Raw genomic sequence first — 22,040 nt, forward strand, 5'->3', positions numbered from 1 at the left:
AGGACTTCTTCCGGTATGTCAAAAACACGTCGTAATTTTAGGGTTCTAAAAAGATAGATGTACAGAATATATTAAATATTTGATGCAACCGAAACATTTAATACAATGTATTCATATGATAACATTGACCGAGAAAAGCAAACATATGCTGATTAAGGTACGAAACTTAAAATATTCTAATGCTTTTGGTGTTGCGTTCAATGTCGGCGCGAATTATGCAACGGAGTTAAGTATTGCAATTACGGGCCAATGGTATGGCCATGTAGACACACCTGATGTGGCTGTTAAGTATGGGCAAGGATGGGAACTGACCAGAAACTACCATTGATCAATGACATGAGTTTGATTGTCTTCAGTCTACTAATAGTAGACTAATAGATTAGATCTAATAGATTAGACTAGTAGACTCATTTTATATGTCCCCCTTCAGTCACTTTGTTAAGTAGGGTTAAACAGTTTGAGCTTGAATTTTATTTTAAGGAATAACTGTACTAACAAATTAAAAAATGCAATAGACAACAAACATACCACAAAGAACAATTTATTTCAGAATTTCCAACGAATCCAACGTATTAGAAAAATGCATTTTATGTGACTGAGAAGGGGCCACATCATTCAACTGAAGGAATATGAACAAACAAAAATAAAGTGGAAATAAAATAAATATATTCATAAAATAAAGTTGCCATTTGGAAATAAAATTAACTGCACAGAACAGGAACGGAACAGGACAGAACTTGTGGAAACCAGTTTATTTTGGGCTGCGGTACTGTTGAGCTGGCTCCCACGTGTCATCCCATTCCTTGCCACTGCCAGGATATGAAAGAAAAAACACATTTAAACAGGAAACAACGTTTAAAGGTTGACCTTGCTTCTGACATGTAAGAAATGTAATGTCTGTAAGTTCCTTATTAAACATGTTTCCATACTAATATGTCATGTTATAGTACTTAAGTCGTTAAAACGATATGATAATCAATGTATAAATCCTTTGTTTCCAGTCCAACACACAGAACTTACCACTTAGAGCATGGTTTCCACCGCACTTTGACTTCTTCTTCTCCCTGAAAGGCATGACATCAGAACAAAATGACACAATTAATTATGAGAAAAACAAGCATTTCTTACAGAGACAGTTCTTAAAGATGTGTACTGTGAAATAGCCGAATATATTGCATAATTACTGAATTTCCAAAACCCTATGTATGACTGCATAAATTACAATACATGTAATGCCAGGTATAAGCACAAGTTTTTAGTAACACTGTCAATCTTGGTCCAACAGCAAAGATTTGCATTTGTTTTTAAATGGTGCAACACAAAATCCCTTTGAAATGGTGAGATTTCTGAGTGAACTAACTTAAACATTCTTGCAGGTTATAGCCATAATGTGACAATGGCAGCTGACAAGGACTGAAATAGGGAAGTTTCTGTCATACCTAAGAATTACACTCCCACTCTGGCTTTTAGGAAGCAGGAAGAAAAGAAACACTCCTGTCTACATTGGTGGAGCTGAGAAGGAGCAGGTTAACAGTTTTGGTTCCTTGGAATCAACATCAGAGAACCTGTCATGGTCATCACACATCACCACCCTGGTTACAAAATTAAAGCACAGAAAAGGCTCTACTTTCCAAACAAACTTTAGCAGGCTAGATTTCAGAGCTAAATTATTGTCAGCTTTTTCAGAGGAGGTATAGAGCGCATCCTGACTGAAAACATCACAATTTAGTATTAATCAAGGGGCAACTTTAGAAAAAAGCCTCCGTTAAGACTTTTGCTCACATGTCTGGGTAAAGTTTGACAACCTATTTTTTTTGTTAGAACAAATCTATAGAAGGAATTTTAGGGGTGTTGTCATCTTGAATTATTTAGCTGGTGACCACTAGAGGCGCTAGAATATACTAAATATCACTTTTTTATAGACGTTTTTGACACAGGATTTCATAGAAAATGTGTTTCACTGCAAAAAAAAAAAGAAAAAAGATGGTTATTATGTGTGTGTTAGAAACGCCTATAAAAAAGTCATATTTTTTAACCAATATTGGACAAAATATAGCAATACAATTAAAAAAAAATGTTTTTCAATTGATGTTTTATCCATTTCCCTAAATATAAAATCTTGAACATTGAAGATTTTGCATATAAACTGTACATTTTGACCATTATTGTGACCATATGCATGTATTAATATAATATAATTATATAATATATATTAATATAATACATCCATGGAGTGCACGGACACGGCCGTGACGTCACGCCCAGAAAGAGACTTTTCTTTGACTTTTCTGGCCGTTATTTGAATGTTACAGCGCCTCCAGTGGTCACCAGCAAAACAATCCAAGATGACAACACCCCTATTATTCCTCCTAGGGGTTCCTTCTAACAAAAAAATAAGGTTGTCAAACTTTACCCAGAATCGTGAGCAGAGTTATCAATCTTAGGGTTTGCCCCCTGACTATATGGTTTGTGCATGGCCCAGGACAGGAAGGCTCTGCAGTGGGTGATTAAAACCTCCAAGAACATCATTTGTACCCATCTGCAGGGCATCAGTGATATCGGTGAAGTGAGATGCCCAAAGAGCCCAAAGGATACTTAAAGACAACACCCACCCCAACCACAGTCTGTTCAAACTGCTGCCATCACAAAGAAAATACAGAAGTATCCGCTGCTGTACCACCAGAGTATGAAGCATCTTCTCTCATTAGACTGGGAGAGTCCTCAATCCATCCTCAAAACTACACCATTATTTGTTTTGTTTTGTGAAACATTAAAAGGACTACACTTTGCATTTCCTTATACAACCCTGTGTTGTACAATGACCTATAAACAGACTTTGAACCTTAAATGTTTTTCCATCGTATTTCACAAGAAATCAAAGAAGAAGAAAGAACATACTTACTTTTAAAACTCTTCTGTCAACAATGCGTTCATACATGAACACCCTCTGGGTCCTGTGTTTTCTGCATTCTAGAAAAAGAAAAAAATATTAAAAAAAACCCCAAACACATGAAGTCATAAGTGTTTTGAAGTGGCAACCCTAACCCCCAACCCATCATTTGAATACATTTTTGTAGTATTGAGGAAATCTAACCTTTCAGTTTGAGTCTTTTCTTGTTTTTGGAAGGAGAGGCAGGACACGGAGAGGAGACTGGAGATGGAGGAGGAGACTGAGAGGAGGAGGAAGATGAAGAAGAGGAGGAGGAGGAGGGGGGAGGATGCTGAGAGGACGAGGATGGAGGAAGAACCTGAGAGGAGGAGGATGGAGGAGGAGGCTGAGAGGAGACTGAAGACAATGGAAGGGGCTGAGATGGGGAAGTTGGTGAAATGGGTGGAAGGTGAAGAACAACTACTTCTTCCCCTCCTCCATCTGGTTGTGGTCCAGACTGGTTGTCCACAGGGGGGGCAGGTGGACAGTTTTCCACCAGGGGCACAGGACCAGCTGGTGTCCCAGCTGCTTGTGGAGCAAACAACTCTGCAAATATTGCAAATAAAATATTGAAAAGAAGTACTCATTTTAAAGAAAATGTTATAGAAAAAATGTAGTGCACGCATACACCCAGATAACTTCACACTGAAATTCACTTATAACAACTATCCTTGGTGTGACTTTCAGAGAAAATGATATATCATCTGACAACACTGAAATGACACACTATACATTGCTGTGATGGTAACCATTTGACATTTGAATGTAAGGAAGACTTAAGAGACGTTGCTTTGACCCTTACACCATCGAGCAGCGCATGTGGGTGGCCTTGCTGAGCTGCTGCGTCTGTAGGGCTGGATATCCAACGCCAATACTTTTATGGTACTGACCAAACTGCTTCAATACTATTGAGTATCGAAAAGTGTCAGGTAGTGATGCACCGAAATGAAAATTTGTGGCCGAAACCGAAACCGAAAATAATAATAAACACTTGGCCGAATACCGAACAATACCAAACATGGTTCTTCGCAGTTTTTCATTTATTTTGCCAATTTTTTCACCATTGCATAAATCAAATAAATTTAATTTAGGCATGCTTTTAAAAGAAAAAAATCTTTTACAAAATTACAAGGTAGAAAACATTTGTTGAACATAAAAAACTGAACATTTTTTAATTTTCCAGCATTTCTTAAATATTCCAGCAGACATTATACCAGCAAAGAATAATAACTTAAAATAAATAAATTAGCAAAATACATTTTTTGGCCATCTTTGAGCTTACGTTAGGCTTAACTGACTGAACATTGTAACATAGGCCTTAAAACAATAAAAATGCATTAAAGCGCTCAGGGTTTTTTATCATTTCAAATGATAAATCAAACTTGTAGCTGAAAGACTTTGCAGATGTGCCCCCTCTAGATATTTGAGCAGAACATTCATTGCAAACAGCCATTCTTGTATTATTCTCTGCCACTCTAAAATACTTCCACACTGCTGACATGTTTGCACCACTTCACTCCAGGCTCTTTTATCTGTTTGATTTCGTCATCTAAACGCACCTGTAATAGATTGATTTATGTTGTTTTGGTTCCACCTGCTGGTGAATGTTAGTTAAATTCTTATGTGGTTAGTTTTTGGTTGGCCAACGATTTATGTGGTGCGCAACAGTTACGGAGTGGCCAGTCTATTTCCTTATATTACAACGCCGTTATTAATTGTTCGGTTTTTTTCCCACCGAACACCGAAAGTGTTTTTTTGCCATTTTCGGCCGAACATTTTCGGTTACCGAACAATCGGTGCATCACTAGTGTCAGGTATATTGATTGATAATTATCAATAAATATAATAATGTGATTTTGCCTTACACATATTGAAAAAGAGACAGAGCTACAGGAAGAGAGGGAGGAGAGAAAAGAAAAGAGATAATGTAAAAATCTGGTCCTTCCCCTGTTGTGTGTTCTCATCATGTCTGTCATATTCTGCAGATACAGACATTAAACCTGTTAGTGAAACACTGGTATGATGTCGATATGATTGTCTATAGGTCATTTCCAGGTCTACTTTTGCAGAGAACTGCGTGCGTGTCAGAGTAAAAATAGACAAGAATACAAATGTCCCAATGAAGTGCAACAGCAGCCATGTTTGACATGTGCATAACTCGCACTGCTCATGTCGACAGTGTCGCTGCTCTGACCTGTTTGACACCAAAATGAAAAGCAAGCAATAACACTAAGCACATGCGCTGCTTAGGTCACCTGTGTGTCCTGGGCATTAGGGTATCAAGTGACCTGTAATTATTAACAGCACTTCCATTAATGATAATAAATTATCATTAAATGAAAGTAAAACGAAATTTATGGTGTTCGGTGGTGCTAGAACTAATTGTGAAATTAAATTGAATCTAAGTGGAGTTGAAATTGAAAGAGTATATGATACTACATTTTTGGGAGTAATTATAGATCATAAACTTTGTTGGAAGCCACATATAGATTATATTAAGCAGAAATTGTCTAAATCTATTGGTATAATTTACAAAACAAGGGATCTGTTGGATAAAAAATGTCTGCACATACTGTATTTCTCTCTTATCATGCCATACATGTCATATTGTGTGGAGGTTTGGGGGAATACGTATAGAACTTATATAGACCCTATAGTTAAACTCCAGAAAAGAGCTGTAAGAATAATAAATAAAGTTTCTTATCGTGACACTACTAATAAATTATTTGTAGAGTCATGCATATTAAAATTCATAGATATTGTATATTTAAAAACATTAGAAATTTTGTTTCGAGTTAAGAATAATAGCCTTCCTGCTTGTTTTCAGCATTTCTTTAAATTAAGAGAAACAAATTATAATTTAAGAAGGCTGTGGGTCTTTGAAAGATGTCGTGTGAGGACTAATGTTAAATATAGATGTGTTTCATTTTTGGGAGTCAAATTATGGAATCAACTTAGTGATGAAGTGAAACTGTGTAAATCTCTGTTGAATTTTAAAAAAATATTGAAAAGTAAAATAATTAAGGATTACAATGCTAAATGATTGGAGTATAATTTGGTTAAGCAGAACAATTTAAAGGGAAATTTCTCTTTTTGTTTCTTTTCATATTGCAGATAATCTGGGTTTTCAGTTGGAAAGTACAGGGTAGGCAAATATAAGCTTTGGCTTCAGCCTATTCCTTTTTCGGTTACAGAGTTTATTATTATTTTTTGTGTGAAACTGATGAGTGTAAACTTGTATGAAAGTGTTTTGTCATTTACACACACACACACACACACACAGTTTGAATTGCAAATAATGTAATGTAACCGAAATAAACAATTTCATTCATTCATTAATGTGGTATGCTCATATCACTATCTTGGTGTCCACATTGATAACATGGCATTGATAACAGTTCCAGGCTACAGCAGAGGTCGTATTCTCTAAAAAGGCTCAGACTGGATGAGTTGTCAATGCTGCAATTGGATAGATGTAACATGTATATTTACATTTGTGGAATGTAATGGAATCTTACTTTTCAGGAGGTGCTCATAGAGTTTCTTGATCTTTTGGATGATGTCCTGAACTCCATCAGTTTGGGAGATGTGGTGGAACATGTCCCCGTAGATCTCCCCGTTGCGGCCCTGATGCCCAGTAAATAAAAGGGGGAAGCATCCAAGTTCATTTAGTTTTAAAACCTGCAAGAATTACAGTGAAGAAAAATATACACAGTTACACCTTGGCTTGACAAATTAGCATAACGGGAGTTTAGGCATGTAAAAGTGAGGCTAATCAGCACCAACTCAAGAGCTTCACCTTCACTGATTTTTCAATGTTAAATTACTTTTTGCTCAGCTCTTAGTCACTAAGCTTTGTGCGTTTCATCACAATATTTAGACATTTCATACATTATGTTTAGGGCTGGGCGATATGGACCAAAAGTCATATCTCGATATTTTCTAGCTGAATGGCGATACTCGATATATATATCTCGATATTTTTTCTGTGCCATAATTGGGGTTTCCCCCAAAGCATTATAGCATAGCATCTCTGTTAGCATCTCTGTTAGCTTCATTTTTTTCTGAGGCAAACCCTTAAAAAAACAGTCAGTTTTAATACAAAGCCTCGTGCCAAATGTCACACAGGTTCCTTTATTAACAGAGGTCTGCACAATATCAAAATGTATAAAACAAATGAAATAAAAATAAACTGCCTGCATATATAGAATAAAAATGCTTCTTGAATAAAATAAAACAAATATCCCTTTCCTGCATAACAATTAAATTAAAATACACTGTGCAATTAATACAATGTAGACAGTAACAGGCAGACTTTTCCACTGAGGTTGACAGTTGTGCAAATAACAAAACATTTGTGCAAATCTCAAATAAAACATTCAAGTCAATTTGTCACGAAATAAGCTATATCAAAATTAAAAAAAAATAAAAAAAAAAAAAAAAAATATATATATATTTTTTAATCGATATAAACGATATTGTACAATATCGCGTTTGAAAATATATAGATATATATATTAAAATCTCGATATATCGCCCAGCCCTAATTATGTTATTAGGTGAAAGTGCAACAGGCAGTATTGATTATTTATAAAAAACCTGGTTTGTTACAGCCATAATGGTGGTTTCAAAATTGACAGAAAGCAGGATTGATTAACAAATAAGATCACCATGTCTGGGAAGCCAAACCTCTTGTTAAACTATAGTTATTAAAACTCACAGATAGCTGGGCCGACTTGAGGATCCTGCTGGAATTTCTGTTTTTTTTGACCGATGACGCCCACTCACTGTCATTCAGCTTGGCTTTTTTTTTTTTTAATGCTTCATTAATCTGAAGTGGGGTCACACACCGCAGACAGCTCTTCCTCACAAGGGAATTTGGGGCCTGGCAGGAGGGGCACAGCCTTGTTTTGGGCTTTGTCATTCTGCAAATAAAAGTGAAACAGAGAGGGATTATCTCAGATATGTTTGCTGTCGAGTGATTATAGTGCACGTATATTCATGCATAATAGTCTTATTGCAAATGGAGCGATAGAAGATGTAATATGCTGTCAATACTGGACATAGTGTGTAAACTTCCACTGGTTTAAGTCTTCAGTATCACACATTTGTTTTACTGAAGCTTGCTGCATACACTCGAAATATGGGCCTATCTGTGATTTCCGATTTAAAAAAAATCTTGAATATTTTATGAAGCAGTTACTTATTGCTAAATATACATTTAATGCTGCAATGGGCCGAGACAGACAATAAAAGCAGCAGGAAATCATCGGACGCTGACATAATGTGTACTGTAGACTAACTGGAATGTCTGTCATACAGTGCAATCCTATCTAATTGTACTGTGAAGGATGCCAGGGGCGAGGGCACTACTGGCATCCTCAATTACAAACAATGGTCCTGGATGAAAGCTTGGTGACTACATGCTTATTAGAGGCGTCTATTAGGATTAGAGGAATTTTTAATCAGCTTAATAAGCAATGGCAAATATAACAATACCAATAAACTTTTGAATGAATGTCTATTTTGTAGCATGGGAACTCAGTAACGTCATTATCTGAGAGGAGCTGGAAATGTGGGCATTTTTAAACGTAGACTAAAAACTCATCTCTTTGGTCTGGCTTTTATGTAGCATCACATTTTATAGTTTTAGTCCGTTTAAATTTTTTTTAAAGGTATCTGTTTTATTTATTTATCTATCTCTTATAATGTTTTTATTATTTTTATTGTTGTGGACTGATTATTTTTTTTAGCCTTAATCCTTGAACTTTTATCTTTTTATAAATTTTATATATTTTATATTGTATGTCAGGGTGCATTGGTCTCCCAGTTTTTATCTTTTTGCTCTCCCAGTTTTTATTTGTTTATTATGCTTATTTTTCAATCAAAATGTCAAAGCACCTTGTATTTCATGTACCTGGACGAAAGGTGCTATATAAATAAAATTTGATTGATTGATTGATTGATTAACGTGTCAAACTAAAGACTTTGAGAGTTATTGCTTTAGTGTGTATCTCAACATTATCAGTCCCTTTTGTTTCAATAGGAGATGCAGCTAACTAGTGCAATTGTACTTAAACAGTTCTGGCCCTTCGGGTGAAGCCATTTTTAGAAACTACTACATTGCTGATACTGTTACAGAGTAAAGTTACAGAGGATGTTCTCCTTAAGTTTCCCTCCCTCCCTCTCTCTCTCTCTTAAACAAAGTGCTCTTAACGAGATATTTCATTTTTGTTATGCTTGTGTAACGGGTGTGCCTAGCTCTACTACACAGTCTAACTGGCTGCACATCCGTTAACCCCTGATAGCCTCTGCGTTGTGTTCTGGGTGGTCAGAAGAAGACAGTCGGACCACAGGTAGCAGTTGGTTGCTCTTTACTGGTGGTGGCAAGGTGGCGCTGTACAGTCACAAAATAAACAAACAATAGTGTGAACATTAGGGATGGGCGGTATGGACTAAAAAATGTATCACGATCATTTCTGGCATTTATCCCGATAACGATAAAAATGATGATAAAAAAAATACCAATTCAACTCCATCTTTGTAACTATAAATCTATCTCACTCTCAGATCCGCCATGTTTGTTACACAAAAACCTCATCAACGGGAATTTATCCTTCTTTCTTTCTTTCTGGCTCATTTATTTCTTTCTTTCTCTTTCTCTCTTCCTTCCTTCCTTCTTTTTTCCCTTCCTTCCTTCTTTCCTCCTGCTCTCTCCTTCCTTCTTCCCTTCCTCTTTTCTCCCTTCCTTCCTTCCTTCCTTCCTTCCTTCTTCCCTTCCTCTTTTCTTCCTTCCTTCCTTCCTTCCTTCCTTCCTTCCTTCCTTCCTTCCTTCCTTCCTTCCTTCCTTCCTTCCTTCCTTCCTTCCTTCCTTCCTTCCTTCCTTCCTTCACGTACGTTGTGCGTGGATTTAACGCAGAACCATAAATCATCTTTACACAAAAACATCATCAATGGGAATTTATCGTTTTTACCGCGAGATGACAAATTCTTATCGTGAGGAATTTTTTTGACGGTATATCGTGAACGGTAAAATATCACCCATTCCTAGTGAACATGTAGTCTCCATTAACACCCGCTCTGCAAACCGCATGGAATCCTGCTCTCAGAGAATCCAGCATAACTGAGGACATATGCACTTTGTAATTGATCTAATACATTCTTAATACTAACAGCAAAAGTGCATCTCATGTTATTTGAAAACCCTGGACAAAACATTATAATTAGCCACACACATCCGTTTCAACATACCAATTGCAATTAATATAAAATGCCAATGCATAACAAAACGAAATAAACATACCTGTACAGTCACAAAATAACAGTGTGAACATGTAGTCTCCATTAACACTATTACAACACTAACACTAAATGTTACAATACCTAAGGTTAGATCTAATGCCATCAAACGTACAGTCCTGTATAGAGGAATGAAAGAATGGAATTCTTTACCCAATCATGTAAAACTCTCTAACAATAATCAATTCAGAATACTACTTAAACAACATCTATCCAAGTAATGGTTTCGGTATGGAATAGTTGTGTATGTAATATGATTGTTTTAGTACATGAGATATAATGGTATTATTGCATAGTAGTGTTATTATATAATAGATATATATGAGTATATGTGTGTATGTATGTATGTGTGTATACATATGTATTTTTTTTATTTTTTAAGTTCTTTTCTCTAATTTGTTTTCTTTTGTATTGCATTATTTTTGTTAAGACCCCAGGAAGAATAGCTTCAGTTTCTGCTGCAGCTAATGGGGATCTCAATAAATAAACAAATAAACAAACACCCGCTCTGCAAACCGCATGGAATCCTGTAGAATCGGAAAATACACGTGTCCTATAAGTGTATTTACAGACTTCACATTCAACCCTAATGCACCTATAATCACAAGCTTACTGAAATCATTTATGGTTGCATACTGTTGTTTAGCACTGTTAAGAAAACTAAATAAAAAAGATTAACTGTGACGGGAACACACAGCATACCTGCTCTCAGAGAATCCAGCATAACTGAGGAGCAGACGCAGCTGTGTGACGTCATGAGCTCGGGAATGCAGCTCGCCCTTAAAGTGACAGTACAGGTATACACACAGTTGGAATGGAACAGTAACATTGACTGAATATAATAAATTAAGGATTTGGTGGAGTTTCATCAACAAAAATAAACTGTAAATTGTAACCTTGTTACATATGGAATACAATAATATTATCATCAATGTTTCAATCTATGATACCTTCCTTAGGACTGAGAACACCTAGTGTTCCCAGTAAGAAAAATGTAAAGTTGCTTACCTGTATTTAGATGAAAAGTGGCCTGACTTGCAGTTGTAACAATGATAGTTTCATGCAGACCAGAAACACCTTATCCTCTGTTAGGCACTGGTGATATGTCCAAGCAGCACCATTCAGGTGTTTTCAATAACATTGATTAGCTTAATTATTGGAGTTGCATGCCTTAAAGGGGCATTCCACCTTATTTCAACATTTTACTATGTCATTAATATACCTTACAGATGTTGTCTAGAAATAATACTAAAGTCGACCCCCCATTCTGTGTTTCCTAGAAATAGATGTGTGTGTGTGTGTGTGTGTGTGTGTGTGTGTGTGTGTGTGTGTGTGTGTGTGTGTGTGTGTGTGGGGTGGGGTGGGGGGCATCTTGGTGATGTCATCAATATGTGTTTCATGTTCTTTTTCTTCAGGATATACAAACAGATCACTTTTATCAATGAATTAAAAGCAAAACGGGTAATGTCTTGCTTTCAAAACAATCAATAAAGCATGTATGGGTCAAAGACGTGACGCTTACTTTCTCTGTCCGATGGAACTTTTTACCTAATAATAAACATAAAAATGAATAAAAAATATAACATGTATGTCTAATACGTTCCTTCTACATGTGCCCACTCTTATTTTATTTAAACATGTTGGTTATTGGTCATTTTCTGCCATCTGAAGTGTGAAAACATCATGTGGGGTGACCGTCCGGCACAAACTAATCTTGTCCGAATATGTTCATTGTCTGAATTATCATCTGGGGTGACCATGAAAAAAATACAATTGAGGGACTTTTATATTGACAATCATCTCAAAGAGGATGTTGCATCAGCCAGTTACTCCATGAGGGTCCATGAGAGACAACCTGCAGGTCAGTAGTCTCTCTCTCTCCTTTACAAATAAATCCTCTTTCTAACTGCTGCAGTGTATACGTCACATTTTGATATCATGTGGGGTGACCACCCTAAAACTGTAAATAATTTGTTTTATTTGCAAATCTATATTTTGAAGGTAAATTTGTTAGTGATATGTGGTGAGAAGTAGCTAGCTTAGATCATATAGCTAACTGTTAGCCTGTTATATTTGATTAAACTTGAAAGCATCATGTGGGGAGACCACCTGTCATGTGGGGTAACCAACAAATGGCAATTCTGTATCAAATTCAAAATTGAAAGTCTATCAGTTTTGGTTCAAATATAAATTATTGGTATAGCATGCATAAGTGGATACACCTTGTACACATTTTAAATCAGTTTTATGAATTTTAGAGTAAGTAAGAGGGTGACACTGCCATTATGGATAGAATGTATTTAAAAATGGTTTTCAAAAAATGAAAGGAAGAATGTGTCTATCTTTCTTGAACAGTTAATTTAATTACTGATACTTATTAAAATATACATTTTGTTATGGAAATCTATTAATTTTGAGATAAATGGTGACCCCAAATGACGGTTTAAAGGTTTAAAAACACTAAAATACCTTTGTTTGAAGTTTTCACATACATGTATGTGTACACTACATTTCAAATGTTTGGAAAATGGCCAAAAATATCTTTATTTTAAGTATTTAAAAAATGGGCTACTCAAAGGCCTTATACGTCTTTGACCCGTATGCAGATTACTAATTACAAAAGGTTGCATGACTTACAGGCAGGATATGAATGTGAAAGAGGACATGTGAAAATAATCACGTAGTCAATACAAGTCTCAGATCATCTCTCCAAGACAGCTACATTTGCAAGATATGGCAATTTCCATGATTTTCATGTAGTTTTTGCATAATTTATGCTAATTGTGCAGATTATGAAAGGTGGTATGACTTCACAGTGGTAACAGTTGAATTCCTGGTCATTACAAACATGGATTTAGACTCTTAGAACATCTGTATATGTTACCTAGAAGCAAAGATACAGTCATTTCCGTTTTTGGCAATTAATTAGCTAATTATGCTAATTACACATGCTAAACTTGACCTAAAAAATTGTAAACATGTTTTTTTGGCATACTGAGACCCCCAAGAATAAAGATATGCAAGTTTACAAAAATTAACATTCCAAAATCACCAGCATCAGAATCTGATGAGTAGGCCCCCCTACTAGTAAGCTAATTTTCCTTTTAAATTCCTATTCCCCTGTCAATAAAACAGAATGTTTTATATGCACTTCTCTATGTTCATCATCATGAATGACCCTAAATGTAATTCAGAGTGGAAAGCTGGTGAACAGCAGAATGGTGGTAGTGAGATTTACTGAGCAGGAGGCCAGTGTCCCATGTATGATAAATATATGATATGATAAAAGATGCCTTGGGACGCAACGAACCACTGATCCTGACGGATCACAACGCATTGGAAATTGTGGACTCGGAAGGAACAAGAGGTGCTTCATTTGAGCTACTTTATTTACCTTGTCAGTTTTACAGTTTAGGTAACCATAGTCCTGTGTCTTAAAGATTTACTTTGGCATTGGCAAGAACATTTATGTTGCTTCACAATGTGGGCTTTGAATTCCTGCATCAACATTTTAAAAAGTCAACACATTTCAAACCTCAGCCATAAACAGTCAGTACGTGCACATGCAGCGATTCAAGGTGGTTGGAGATCTGATCAGATAATGACATGCAGAAGATTGGATCAACTTATCTGATCACACATGCTGTTCTGAGATCAGACTGAATCAGATTGAATAAACCACTGTAACCAGAGCATGGCTGACTCCGTGACGCTAGGTGGCGCTGTACCCGAGGTAACCATGGTAACCATTTCAACAAAGAGCCACTTCCGGTTGACCTCCGCTTAACAACAAGGAAAAAGTGCATTCTAAGGGCCAATCCCAATTCTCCTTCACTCGCCCTTCTTTTCTCCACTCGCACTTCTTTTCTTCCCTAACCCCTAAAAAAGAAGGGGGAGATTTTAGGGCACTTGAGATCTAGGGCACTTGGCCCAGGTGCCTGTCCCATTTCTCCTACTCCCCCTCGTTTTCATCCCTAACCTGATCAGGAAGCAGAGAGCCAAAAGCTGTTTTAATTTCAGCTGTAGCGCTGTTAATATTGCACTTTATTAAGTTTTAATATTTTTTCAGGTATAAAGGTAACCTTAAGATCCGCAACCGGGGCTCAGTTTATCCAAATAACGCCTGTTAAGAAATTTGACCCGATGTTTTCGGAGATGAGAAGAGCCGCCGCTCCCGGGGAGCAACCTCAGCTCACAGCCCGAGAAGAGACGTGTCCGCCGGGTCAGGCTGCTGCGTCAGCCCCGGGAGAGAAACTCTCTCTGGGACGCTGCTCTGTTGAGAATCACGCCGGCTGAAATAAATCATTTAGGAAGATGTTGGTTTAATAGATGAAATCTAACAGTTGTAGCTACGCCTGTTAAGAAATTTGCTCCGAAATTTAGAGATTTCTTTCTGCCGGCTCCGGAGTTTATGCCGCGTTCCATTTACCTCAGAAATCGGAAGTGGGAACTGGGAATGGCAGCCATCTTGGAATGGTAACTCGGGGGTGGTGAAGACTCTCCCACTTTCCCAGTGGGAAACCCCACTTCGAGGGGCGTTCCAGTTGAAAATTCCGACTGGGGACTGGGAAATCCCCACTTCCGAGGATAGATGGAACGCGGCATTAGGTCCGCGTTAAATAGACGCAGCCTACGGCGTAGGGTACGGCATATTTTGTGTTTTTTATGCCACAGTTTGCAGATTGATTGTTGATGCGTGGGCTAACGTGTCTGCTGGGATTATTTTGCGAGCTTTTGCAAAAGCGTGCATTTCCGAGGCACCGCACGGCACGGAACGTGACTCTGACAGCGAGGAATTCGGACTGGCACAGCTGATTTAGCGGAGCTCTTTAATGCAGAAACAGAGGATGAGACTTAATGGGTTTGATTAATGTAAAAACTGAAATAAAGTAGCCTACAATCAAACAAAGTTTTGCTCCCGCTGTATTTTTAAATACGCACACTCCTGTGCTTGTGTGTGTGTTCTTGTGTGTGTGCCGTTTCGGTCGGTGCGCCGTGTGTGTTTTAAATACAGAAATATGACACAAGACTGAGGCTATGCCTTTTCACACGGCGCCCGTATGGTCGCGAAAATACAGTATTTATATATGAAATGTCAGAATAGGAAATATTTTGACGACACCCCTGAAGCAGTCACACGACACCCCAGGGAGCTACTACTGAGCAGCGTTGCGTCCTGCGTCGTCTCCTTTCACTTCCGGGTGAATCCCCTCCCCCGGGGGAAAACCCCACCCGGGGGAAATTCTCGAGCATGCGCAGACTGTAATATCCATGTCTCCGTACACATGGCATTAACAAGGTGGTTGCGACTGGCTTATCTAGGTGCTGCAAGCGGGTTGATGAATCCAGTCTGATCAGATTACTTGACTGACTTAAGGTGTTCACATACAGTTTAAAAGTCAGTACGATGTGTGCAAATGATCTCCAACCAGTTTGAATCGCTGCATGTGCACGTACTGAGTGTCGGTAGCACTTTATAATAACTACACACTATTAAGCATTAGTTAAGCATCAGTAAATGCTTAATTGATCATGAATTCATCATTAGTAAAGCATTATTCATACATTACTAAGCATTAATAAACAGTTATAAACCTTACAACTATACACTATTAAGCATTAGTAAAATGCGCATTTCATAAGGTAGCTATAAAACATATTATACATTAAAATTGTAATGTATGTGTGATGAAAAACACAGAAAACACAGAGCAGCAACATTGATCACACATTTTTTTAATCCAGAAGTGAAGCAATGAACAGTGAGCCAGGAACATCAAAACTGGCTAAATATCTAAATATCATTCAATAACAGCAACAAAATTGTGTGTCAGAGAGAGAGAAAGATAGACTGTGTGTGTGTGTGTGTGTGTGTGTGTGTGTGTGTGTGTGTGTGTGTGTGTGTGTGTGTGTGTGTGTGTGTGTGTGTGTGTGTGTGTGTGTGTGTGTGAGAGAGTCAGTTCAGGCAGGAGCTGCAAACAATTTGGTAGTGCTCCTTACAGATGGGACTGTCGCACTTGCTGCAGGTGGAGAAAACGTGTTTCCTGCTGGTGCTCAACACACACTGCCTCCTCCTCTGGGTGGTGTGTGGGGATGGGCTTGCACTTGGACCTGGGCCTCCTTTGAGTTGAGCATCCAACACCAAGGCAGCAGCAGCTGGTGTACAGGGAAGGCGGCGTCTCCTTGCCATTTGTGGAGCCACAAGAGTCTTCCCCAGCTCCTCAAGAAACAGCTTCCTCCGGTAACCTTTTCCCCGTTGCCATGAGGGATCCACGGTGGTCCAGAGGAGGAAAGCGTTGTAGGCACTGACATCCAGCAGATTGAAGAACAGTACGAGGGGCCATCGTTTGGTCATCCTCCTGAAGCTGTAGGTGCCGACAACCTGTAGAAGGCAGGAAAAAAACAAGACCCAAGACAAAAGTGAATAAAAATGTGCCTCCTCATCATACACAAATACAGTTGCAAGAAAATAGTAAACATCTCAGACAGCACATGAATTCAAAATAAAATAAGTCATAAGCATTAATTCATCCCTTTTGGAATGAATAAAGTAATCTGAATCTAAAGTGAATGATTTATATATGTGTAATGTGTATGCGTAATGATACATACCTTATCCAGGTTATCGACACCTCCCTTGCAGTGGTTGTAGTCGCAAATTATTTGCGTTTTTTTCTTCTCTCCGCTGTTCACTGCCGGCTCCCGGTGCTTGGTGCTGATGAGCAGCACGTTCTTCCCGGTTTAGGCACATAGGAGACTAATGTAAGCTTCCTAGTGAACGCAAACATGGAGGAGAGGATAGCTCTCCCCCGCATTTGCAGGAGCTCTGGAGGAAGCTCCGGCTTGTTGCGCCGGATTGTGCTGACCAGAGCGATCTTCCTCTGCAGCAGCTCCTCTGCCAAGGCAAAGGACGAAAAGAAATTGGCGCAGGTGACGGTGACACCTCTGAGCCCCTCCGTCATCTCGAGGATGACCCTGTTCCCTTGGTTCTTCTCCACCAGAGCGCCAGCCTGTTTCCCTGTATAAACACTCATCCTCCATGCGTAAGAGGTGTCCACATCACAAGTCACCCAAACTTTGATCCCGTATTTGGCAGGCTTTTTCGGGATGTATTGACGGAAGGAGCAGCGGCCTCGGTATGGTACAAGCTGCTCGTCAACACAGACGTCCTTGCCCGGGTTGTAGAGTAGTGGGAGGCGAGCAGTCCACATCTCCCATATGTTTCTGAAAGCAGCCAGCTTGTCATTCCTCTGTCGCCGCGGTCAAGACAGCCTGTCATCAAAACGCAGGCAGACATTGATTAGCCTGAATGTGTTGTGACCCATGGTGGACCTGAAGATGGCCCGGCCAGTGCGGTCATCCCACAGGCCGCGCATTGTCTCATTGCGTGACCGGTATACTCCGGCCAGCAGCAGCAGCCCGATATATGCGCGCAGGTCAGGCATCAATATCCCTCCAGTGTGGAATGTTACGTCTCCCCTGCAGGTTTGTGTGATCAGAATCAGAATGTCATCTGTGATGAACAAATTGAAGCTGTCGACCAGGCTGCCGATTCTGGCGGTGGCGTAACGGGTAGGACACAACACACACACGCACACACACACATACCTAACGTAACTGTACATGGTGATATCGAAAGGAAACAAGTTACTCACCACTAGTTAAATCGACAGGGATCTCTTCCGTATCTGGCTCCACAATGGCATTCTTTTTGGCCCGTCTCCGCACGCCTTTTCGACTTGGCGCCAAGTTTTCCTTACCTGCACCTCTGCGTCCGCGCTATTGTTCAAATGGCAACGTGTTTGCTCTGCGAGTGTCAGTAGAGCAGGCGCACTAGCGTTTCTGACGATAAAAGCATGCACAGTAGTGTCCTGAATGCGGCAGTCCTACAATACCCATAATCCTCTGCGGTTCTGGGCGCTCACAGACCCCGGGCTTTTAATTTGTTTCATGTAGCGCACTACACAGAAAGCGTTAGGCGTTGGTAAAGCCTGATGGTTTTGCGTCAAATCAACGTTGTGCACACGCCGTCGCCGTGCACACGCCGTCGCCGTGACACCGTTGTGAAGGGACTTCTCCTTCACTCCATTTCACCGCGGTGCAGTACCCCCCGTGACCTAATTCACGATCTTTTCCTGAATGGTTTATCCGACTTTTTCCGGTCACAGTGAATCAAAGAGATAAGGACAACTATTGTGCAAAAAAAACTAAACAAAAAAAAATCACACATACACGAAGAAAAGAGCGCTGAAAGTTCACGACTGCTTCAAACTGGAAACCGGAAATGCGTTGCTACCAAGCGAACCAATCAAAGCCCTCTCCGTCTGCGTTTGGTCTGCGTCGCCTCGACGCGTAGTTACAATTTTTGGGAGGTGCAGGTCAGTGACAGCGTGTGGTACGTGTCGACGCGAAGCCTACGCCGTAGGCACGGCGTTGTTTTGACGCAGAACCATTACTCAGCCTTTAGTAGTTACATTATCAACAGGCCGTGGAAAAACCTCAACTTTTGCAAACGATGAGCAGATTCAGACAACTAAAGAATCTTATTACCGAGGACACTTCACAAAAAAAAAGCCCTGAAGCTGATAAAGTGGCTTCAGAAGAAGAAACTGATTAAAAGAAAAAGGAAATGCAGAATATGCCATCAGCACATGGAATGGAAGAAGAGGGTGAACAGTCGAGATCAGTATGCTTGGTAAGAGTATTTTATTTTTATATTTTGAAGATTTTCTCAGGGTTACCCCTGCGGCAAATAGACATGATGGAGGACACGATTGCAGGCAGCTCAACAACTCTAAGTAAAATGGCGACAAAGAATAAGGAACGTCTGTGTCACTGCAGTTGAAAGGATGAGAAGGCGTACAGGCCAGCAGATTGGTGGAAGAAGGGAGTTTGTTGTCATCGATGAGAGCCATTTTCGGCACAAAAGAAAGGTGTGTTATAGTAATAGTTAATTCACATAATTGTGAAATACAGTCAACCAATGTATTTGTTCATACTGTATCTGTGTACATGTTTGTTTTTTGTTCCTGCATCAGTATGGGAGAGGAAGAATGGCTGGTGGCTGGAAAAGAAAAAAGTGGGTCTTTGGGATGCTGGGTGTGAAGCACGCTCAACGACAAAGTTCTACAAAGCCAATTCTACGACTTGTAGAGAGAAGAACTCGAGGCTATCTAGTCCCCTTGATTGCTCAGCATGTGAAGGTTGGATCATCAGTTATCAGCGACGAATGGCGTGCCTATCGTGTACTCCCTATGATCACCACACTGTCAACCACAGCAGGTGGTATGTAGATAGGTAGGTGCCCATACTCAGCACATCGAGAGGGCCTGGAGATCCTACAAGGAGCAGATCTGGAGGCTCAGGGGCAATCGTACTGAGACTTTGCTTTCTGACCACCTTGCAGTGATTGAGTGGAATGAATGGCTTGCAAAGAAACACTGTGATGGCACATTTGGCAGGTTAATTCATGACATTTCTAGAAAGTACAAGTAGTTAGATTGGGGAGGGTTGTTAATAGTACAAATTCAGTGTACATACTGTATGCCAGCTGTACTGTACCGGTCAATAAGGTCACCTGATACCCACGTTGTCATTCCATTGAATATGCGCATTATCAATGATATCATGCCATATCTTTAGGCCAGTATGTCCCTACTGGCCTACCAGTATGTTCGGTAGATTGATATCTCCTAGTTTTAAGGCTGACATAATGTTATTGTATGTGCTGTGACGTTACTGGCCCACCAGTATGTTCTGGTAGATTGATATCACCCATTTTTAAGGCTGACATAATGTTATTGTATGTGCTGTCACGTGACCGGTCATAGGTCCAAACATGGCCGACATTATGATTGTATTCTTTATGATTTATTAATACTTTTAACAAAGTTTCGACAGTTAAACCTTTTTTGCGGAAATTAAATGCATTTTCTTAACATTTCCAGCAAGAATTTGACATTGTTTTTTCTATATAGAAGGCCTAAATATTTTATGTAGTTAATATGGACCTCAAGCCAATAAGCTTATATGGGCTTAAATCCTCTGAGCAGACCTTCAATTGAAAGATGTTATTTTATTTTATTTTATTTTTTGCAAACGGTTACAGTACATTTAAATAGATGAAAGAAACAAATTATTATCTTGTTGTTTCTGTCGCTATGGCAACCCGGATTGAAGCTGCTGATGCCGTTTCCGTATCCGTTCTAGCCCGGATACGGACACTATGTAATGAATGACTCATGATAACGTTTGGGTTGGCGGTAAAAACAACACGACAAACAACATCAGCGTATTTTCTTTATCAGATTGAGCGTATTGTGCTTTCGTCTTCTCAAGGTAAGCACGTTCAAACTCTTATCTTTGCATGTATTTCGCTAACTTGATAGCATTAGGCCATGCATTCATTGTGACATTAAAACGATTACACGTGGGCTTGTGAGCTAATGAAAACATGATTCTTATGGAAGCTAAAACTGCTAATGTGGCTACCATTGTAAACACGTGTATGCTTAACTGGTTCGTCCACTCACAGTTATCAGTCTTGTATTGAGTTGTACTTTATGTTGTACTGTAATTCTACAAACTGTTAATAAAAAGTTCAATCAATAAAACTACTTGGACGGTTTTCAGACCACAGACCCCGTTTTGGGGCTACGGACCCCTGAGCTGAGAGATAATTAACCACAAAGCCAAACTAGCATATATACAACGCTTTGCAAAACACACACACACACACACACACACACACACACACACACACACACACACACACACACACACACACACACACACACACACACACACACACACACACACACACACACACCCACGTTGTCAATCATCAATCAGTACTTATTATGAAATGACATTTGACTAGTGGTGTGCTTGTAGATCTGCTCCTTTTTACAAATGTTACTGACCAGATGCAATGGTCCAAGTGGATAATATACAATAACAAATGATATGGTATGCTTGTTCTGTTCTTTGCATACTACGGTACATGGGCACTCATGAATCCTGGGTGCCATTACATTGAAACCCTAGCAACACTAACACACTAAGCACAGTGGTTTTCAACCCTTTTCATCAAGGCCCATTATTTATTCTGCATTTGAGCCACAGGCCACCATTTAATGACATTTAGCCTCTCAGACCCATTTGAGCCACAGACCTGTGGTTTGATGATTGAATATGTTGTTGTCATTGGACAATTCCATGCTGTATTGATGTGGTACCATTAGGAAAGAGAACAGGCAAACATTGATCAAAATAACACTGGTGGTCCCCGGACCATTGGTTGAGAACCACTGCACTAGCACATTTACTGTTAGCTATTCAGTGGACTGAAATAACATGCCAATTTACTTTACCATTCAGTTTGAAGATGGCAGAGAGAGAGACACTCACTGCAGAGCCATGCATAGGTAAGTTGGCTTAAAACATAAAACAAGCAAAGTCTAGATGCTATTGAATGGGGGTGCCTGCTGTGTGTACTGTACTGGGGCTTCACAGTACTGGACAAAACATCATTACCTCACTTTTTAAGCCAAATATCTCTAGCACTTCACAAAATGGGTGTGTAGCAACAGTGGAGAATTAAAGCATAACGTGTTTTTGTTTGTTTTTTTAACTTGCGGTGTTTCGGTGCTGACCAACTCAGCCTTGTTGGATGCGCTTAGACTGAACTTGTCTGGCGGAATCCCTGGGTAAAGTATACATTTAAATGACTCACTAGTAGTGTAAAAAAACTCACATTAGAGAAATGTGAGTTCCACTCTCTAATAAAAGTGTATTTTTACCATGTCTTTTG

General features: G+C 39.3%; 1 protein-coding gene across 4 annotated transcripts; it reads right to left on the reverse strand.

The window, feature by feature from the left end:
* Positions 1-562: 562 nt before the first annotated feature.
* Positions 563-9,434, reverse strand: LOC133459335 (uncharacterized). Of its 4 annotated transcripts, XM_061739225.1 has the most exons (7): positions 9,281-9,434; positions 7,650-7,854; positions 6,448-6,610; positions 3,095-3,475; positions 2,903-2,970; positions 1,021-1,064; positions 563-809 (listed from the first exon to the last, which is right to left on the reverse strand). In XM_061739225.1, exons 2-7 carry the CDS (start codon positions 7,851-7,853, stop codon positions 752-754), a joined length of 918 nt encoding a protein of 305 aa, XP_061595209.1. In that variant the 5' UTR covers position 7,854; positions 9,281-9,434; the 3' UTR covers positions 563-751. The 4 variants fall into 4 exon arrangements, with proteins under 4 accessions (XP_061595209.1, XP_061595211.1, XP_061595210.1 ...); XM_061739227.1 differs by lacking the exon at positions 9,281-9,434 and having other exon boundaries at positions 6,448-6,556; positions 7,718-8,479; XM_061739226.1 differs by lacking the exon at positions 9,281-9,434 and having other exon boundaries at positions 6,448-6,556; positions 7,650-8,479.
* Positions 9,435-22,040: the final 12,606 nt, after the last annotated feature.

This window comes from Cololabis saira, chromosome 14 (genome assembly GCF_033807715.1).
Source record: "Cololabis saira isolate AMF1-May2022 chromosome 14, fColSai1.1, whole genome shotgun sequence".
NCBI lineage: Eukaryota > Metazoa > Chordata > Actinopteri > Beloniformes > Belonidae > Cololabis > Cololabis saira.

Excerpts from the sequence above, each read along its gene's own strand:
- LOC133459335 (XM_061739225.1), bottom strand. The coding sequence starts at position 7,853 with ATGACAAAGCCCAAAACAAGGCTGTGCCCCTCCTGCCAGGCCCCAAAT. Across the intron at positions 1,065-2,902 it reads TTGACAGAAGAGTTTTAAAA|GGAGAAGAAGAAGTCAAAGT; the intron begins GTAAGTATGTTC and ends CATGCCTTTCAG. Across the intron at positions 810-1,020 it reads TGGAAACCATGCTCTAAGTG|TGGCAAGGAATGGGATGACA; the intron begins GTAAGTTCTGTG and ends ATATCCTGGCAG.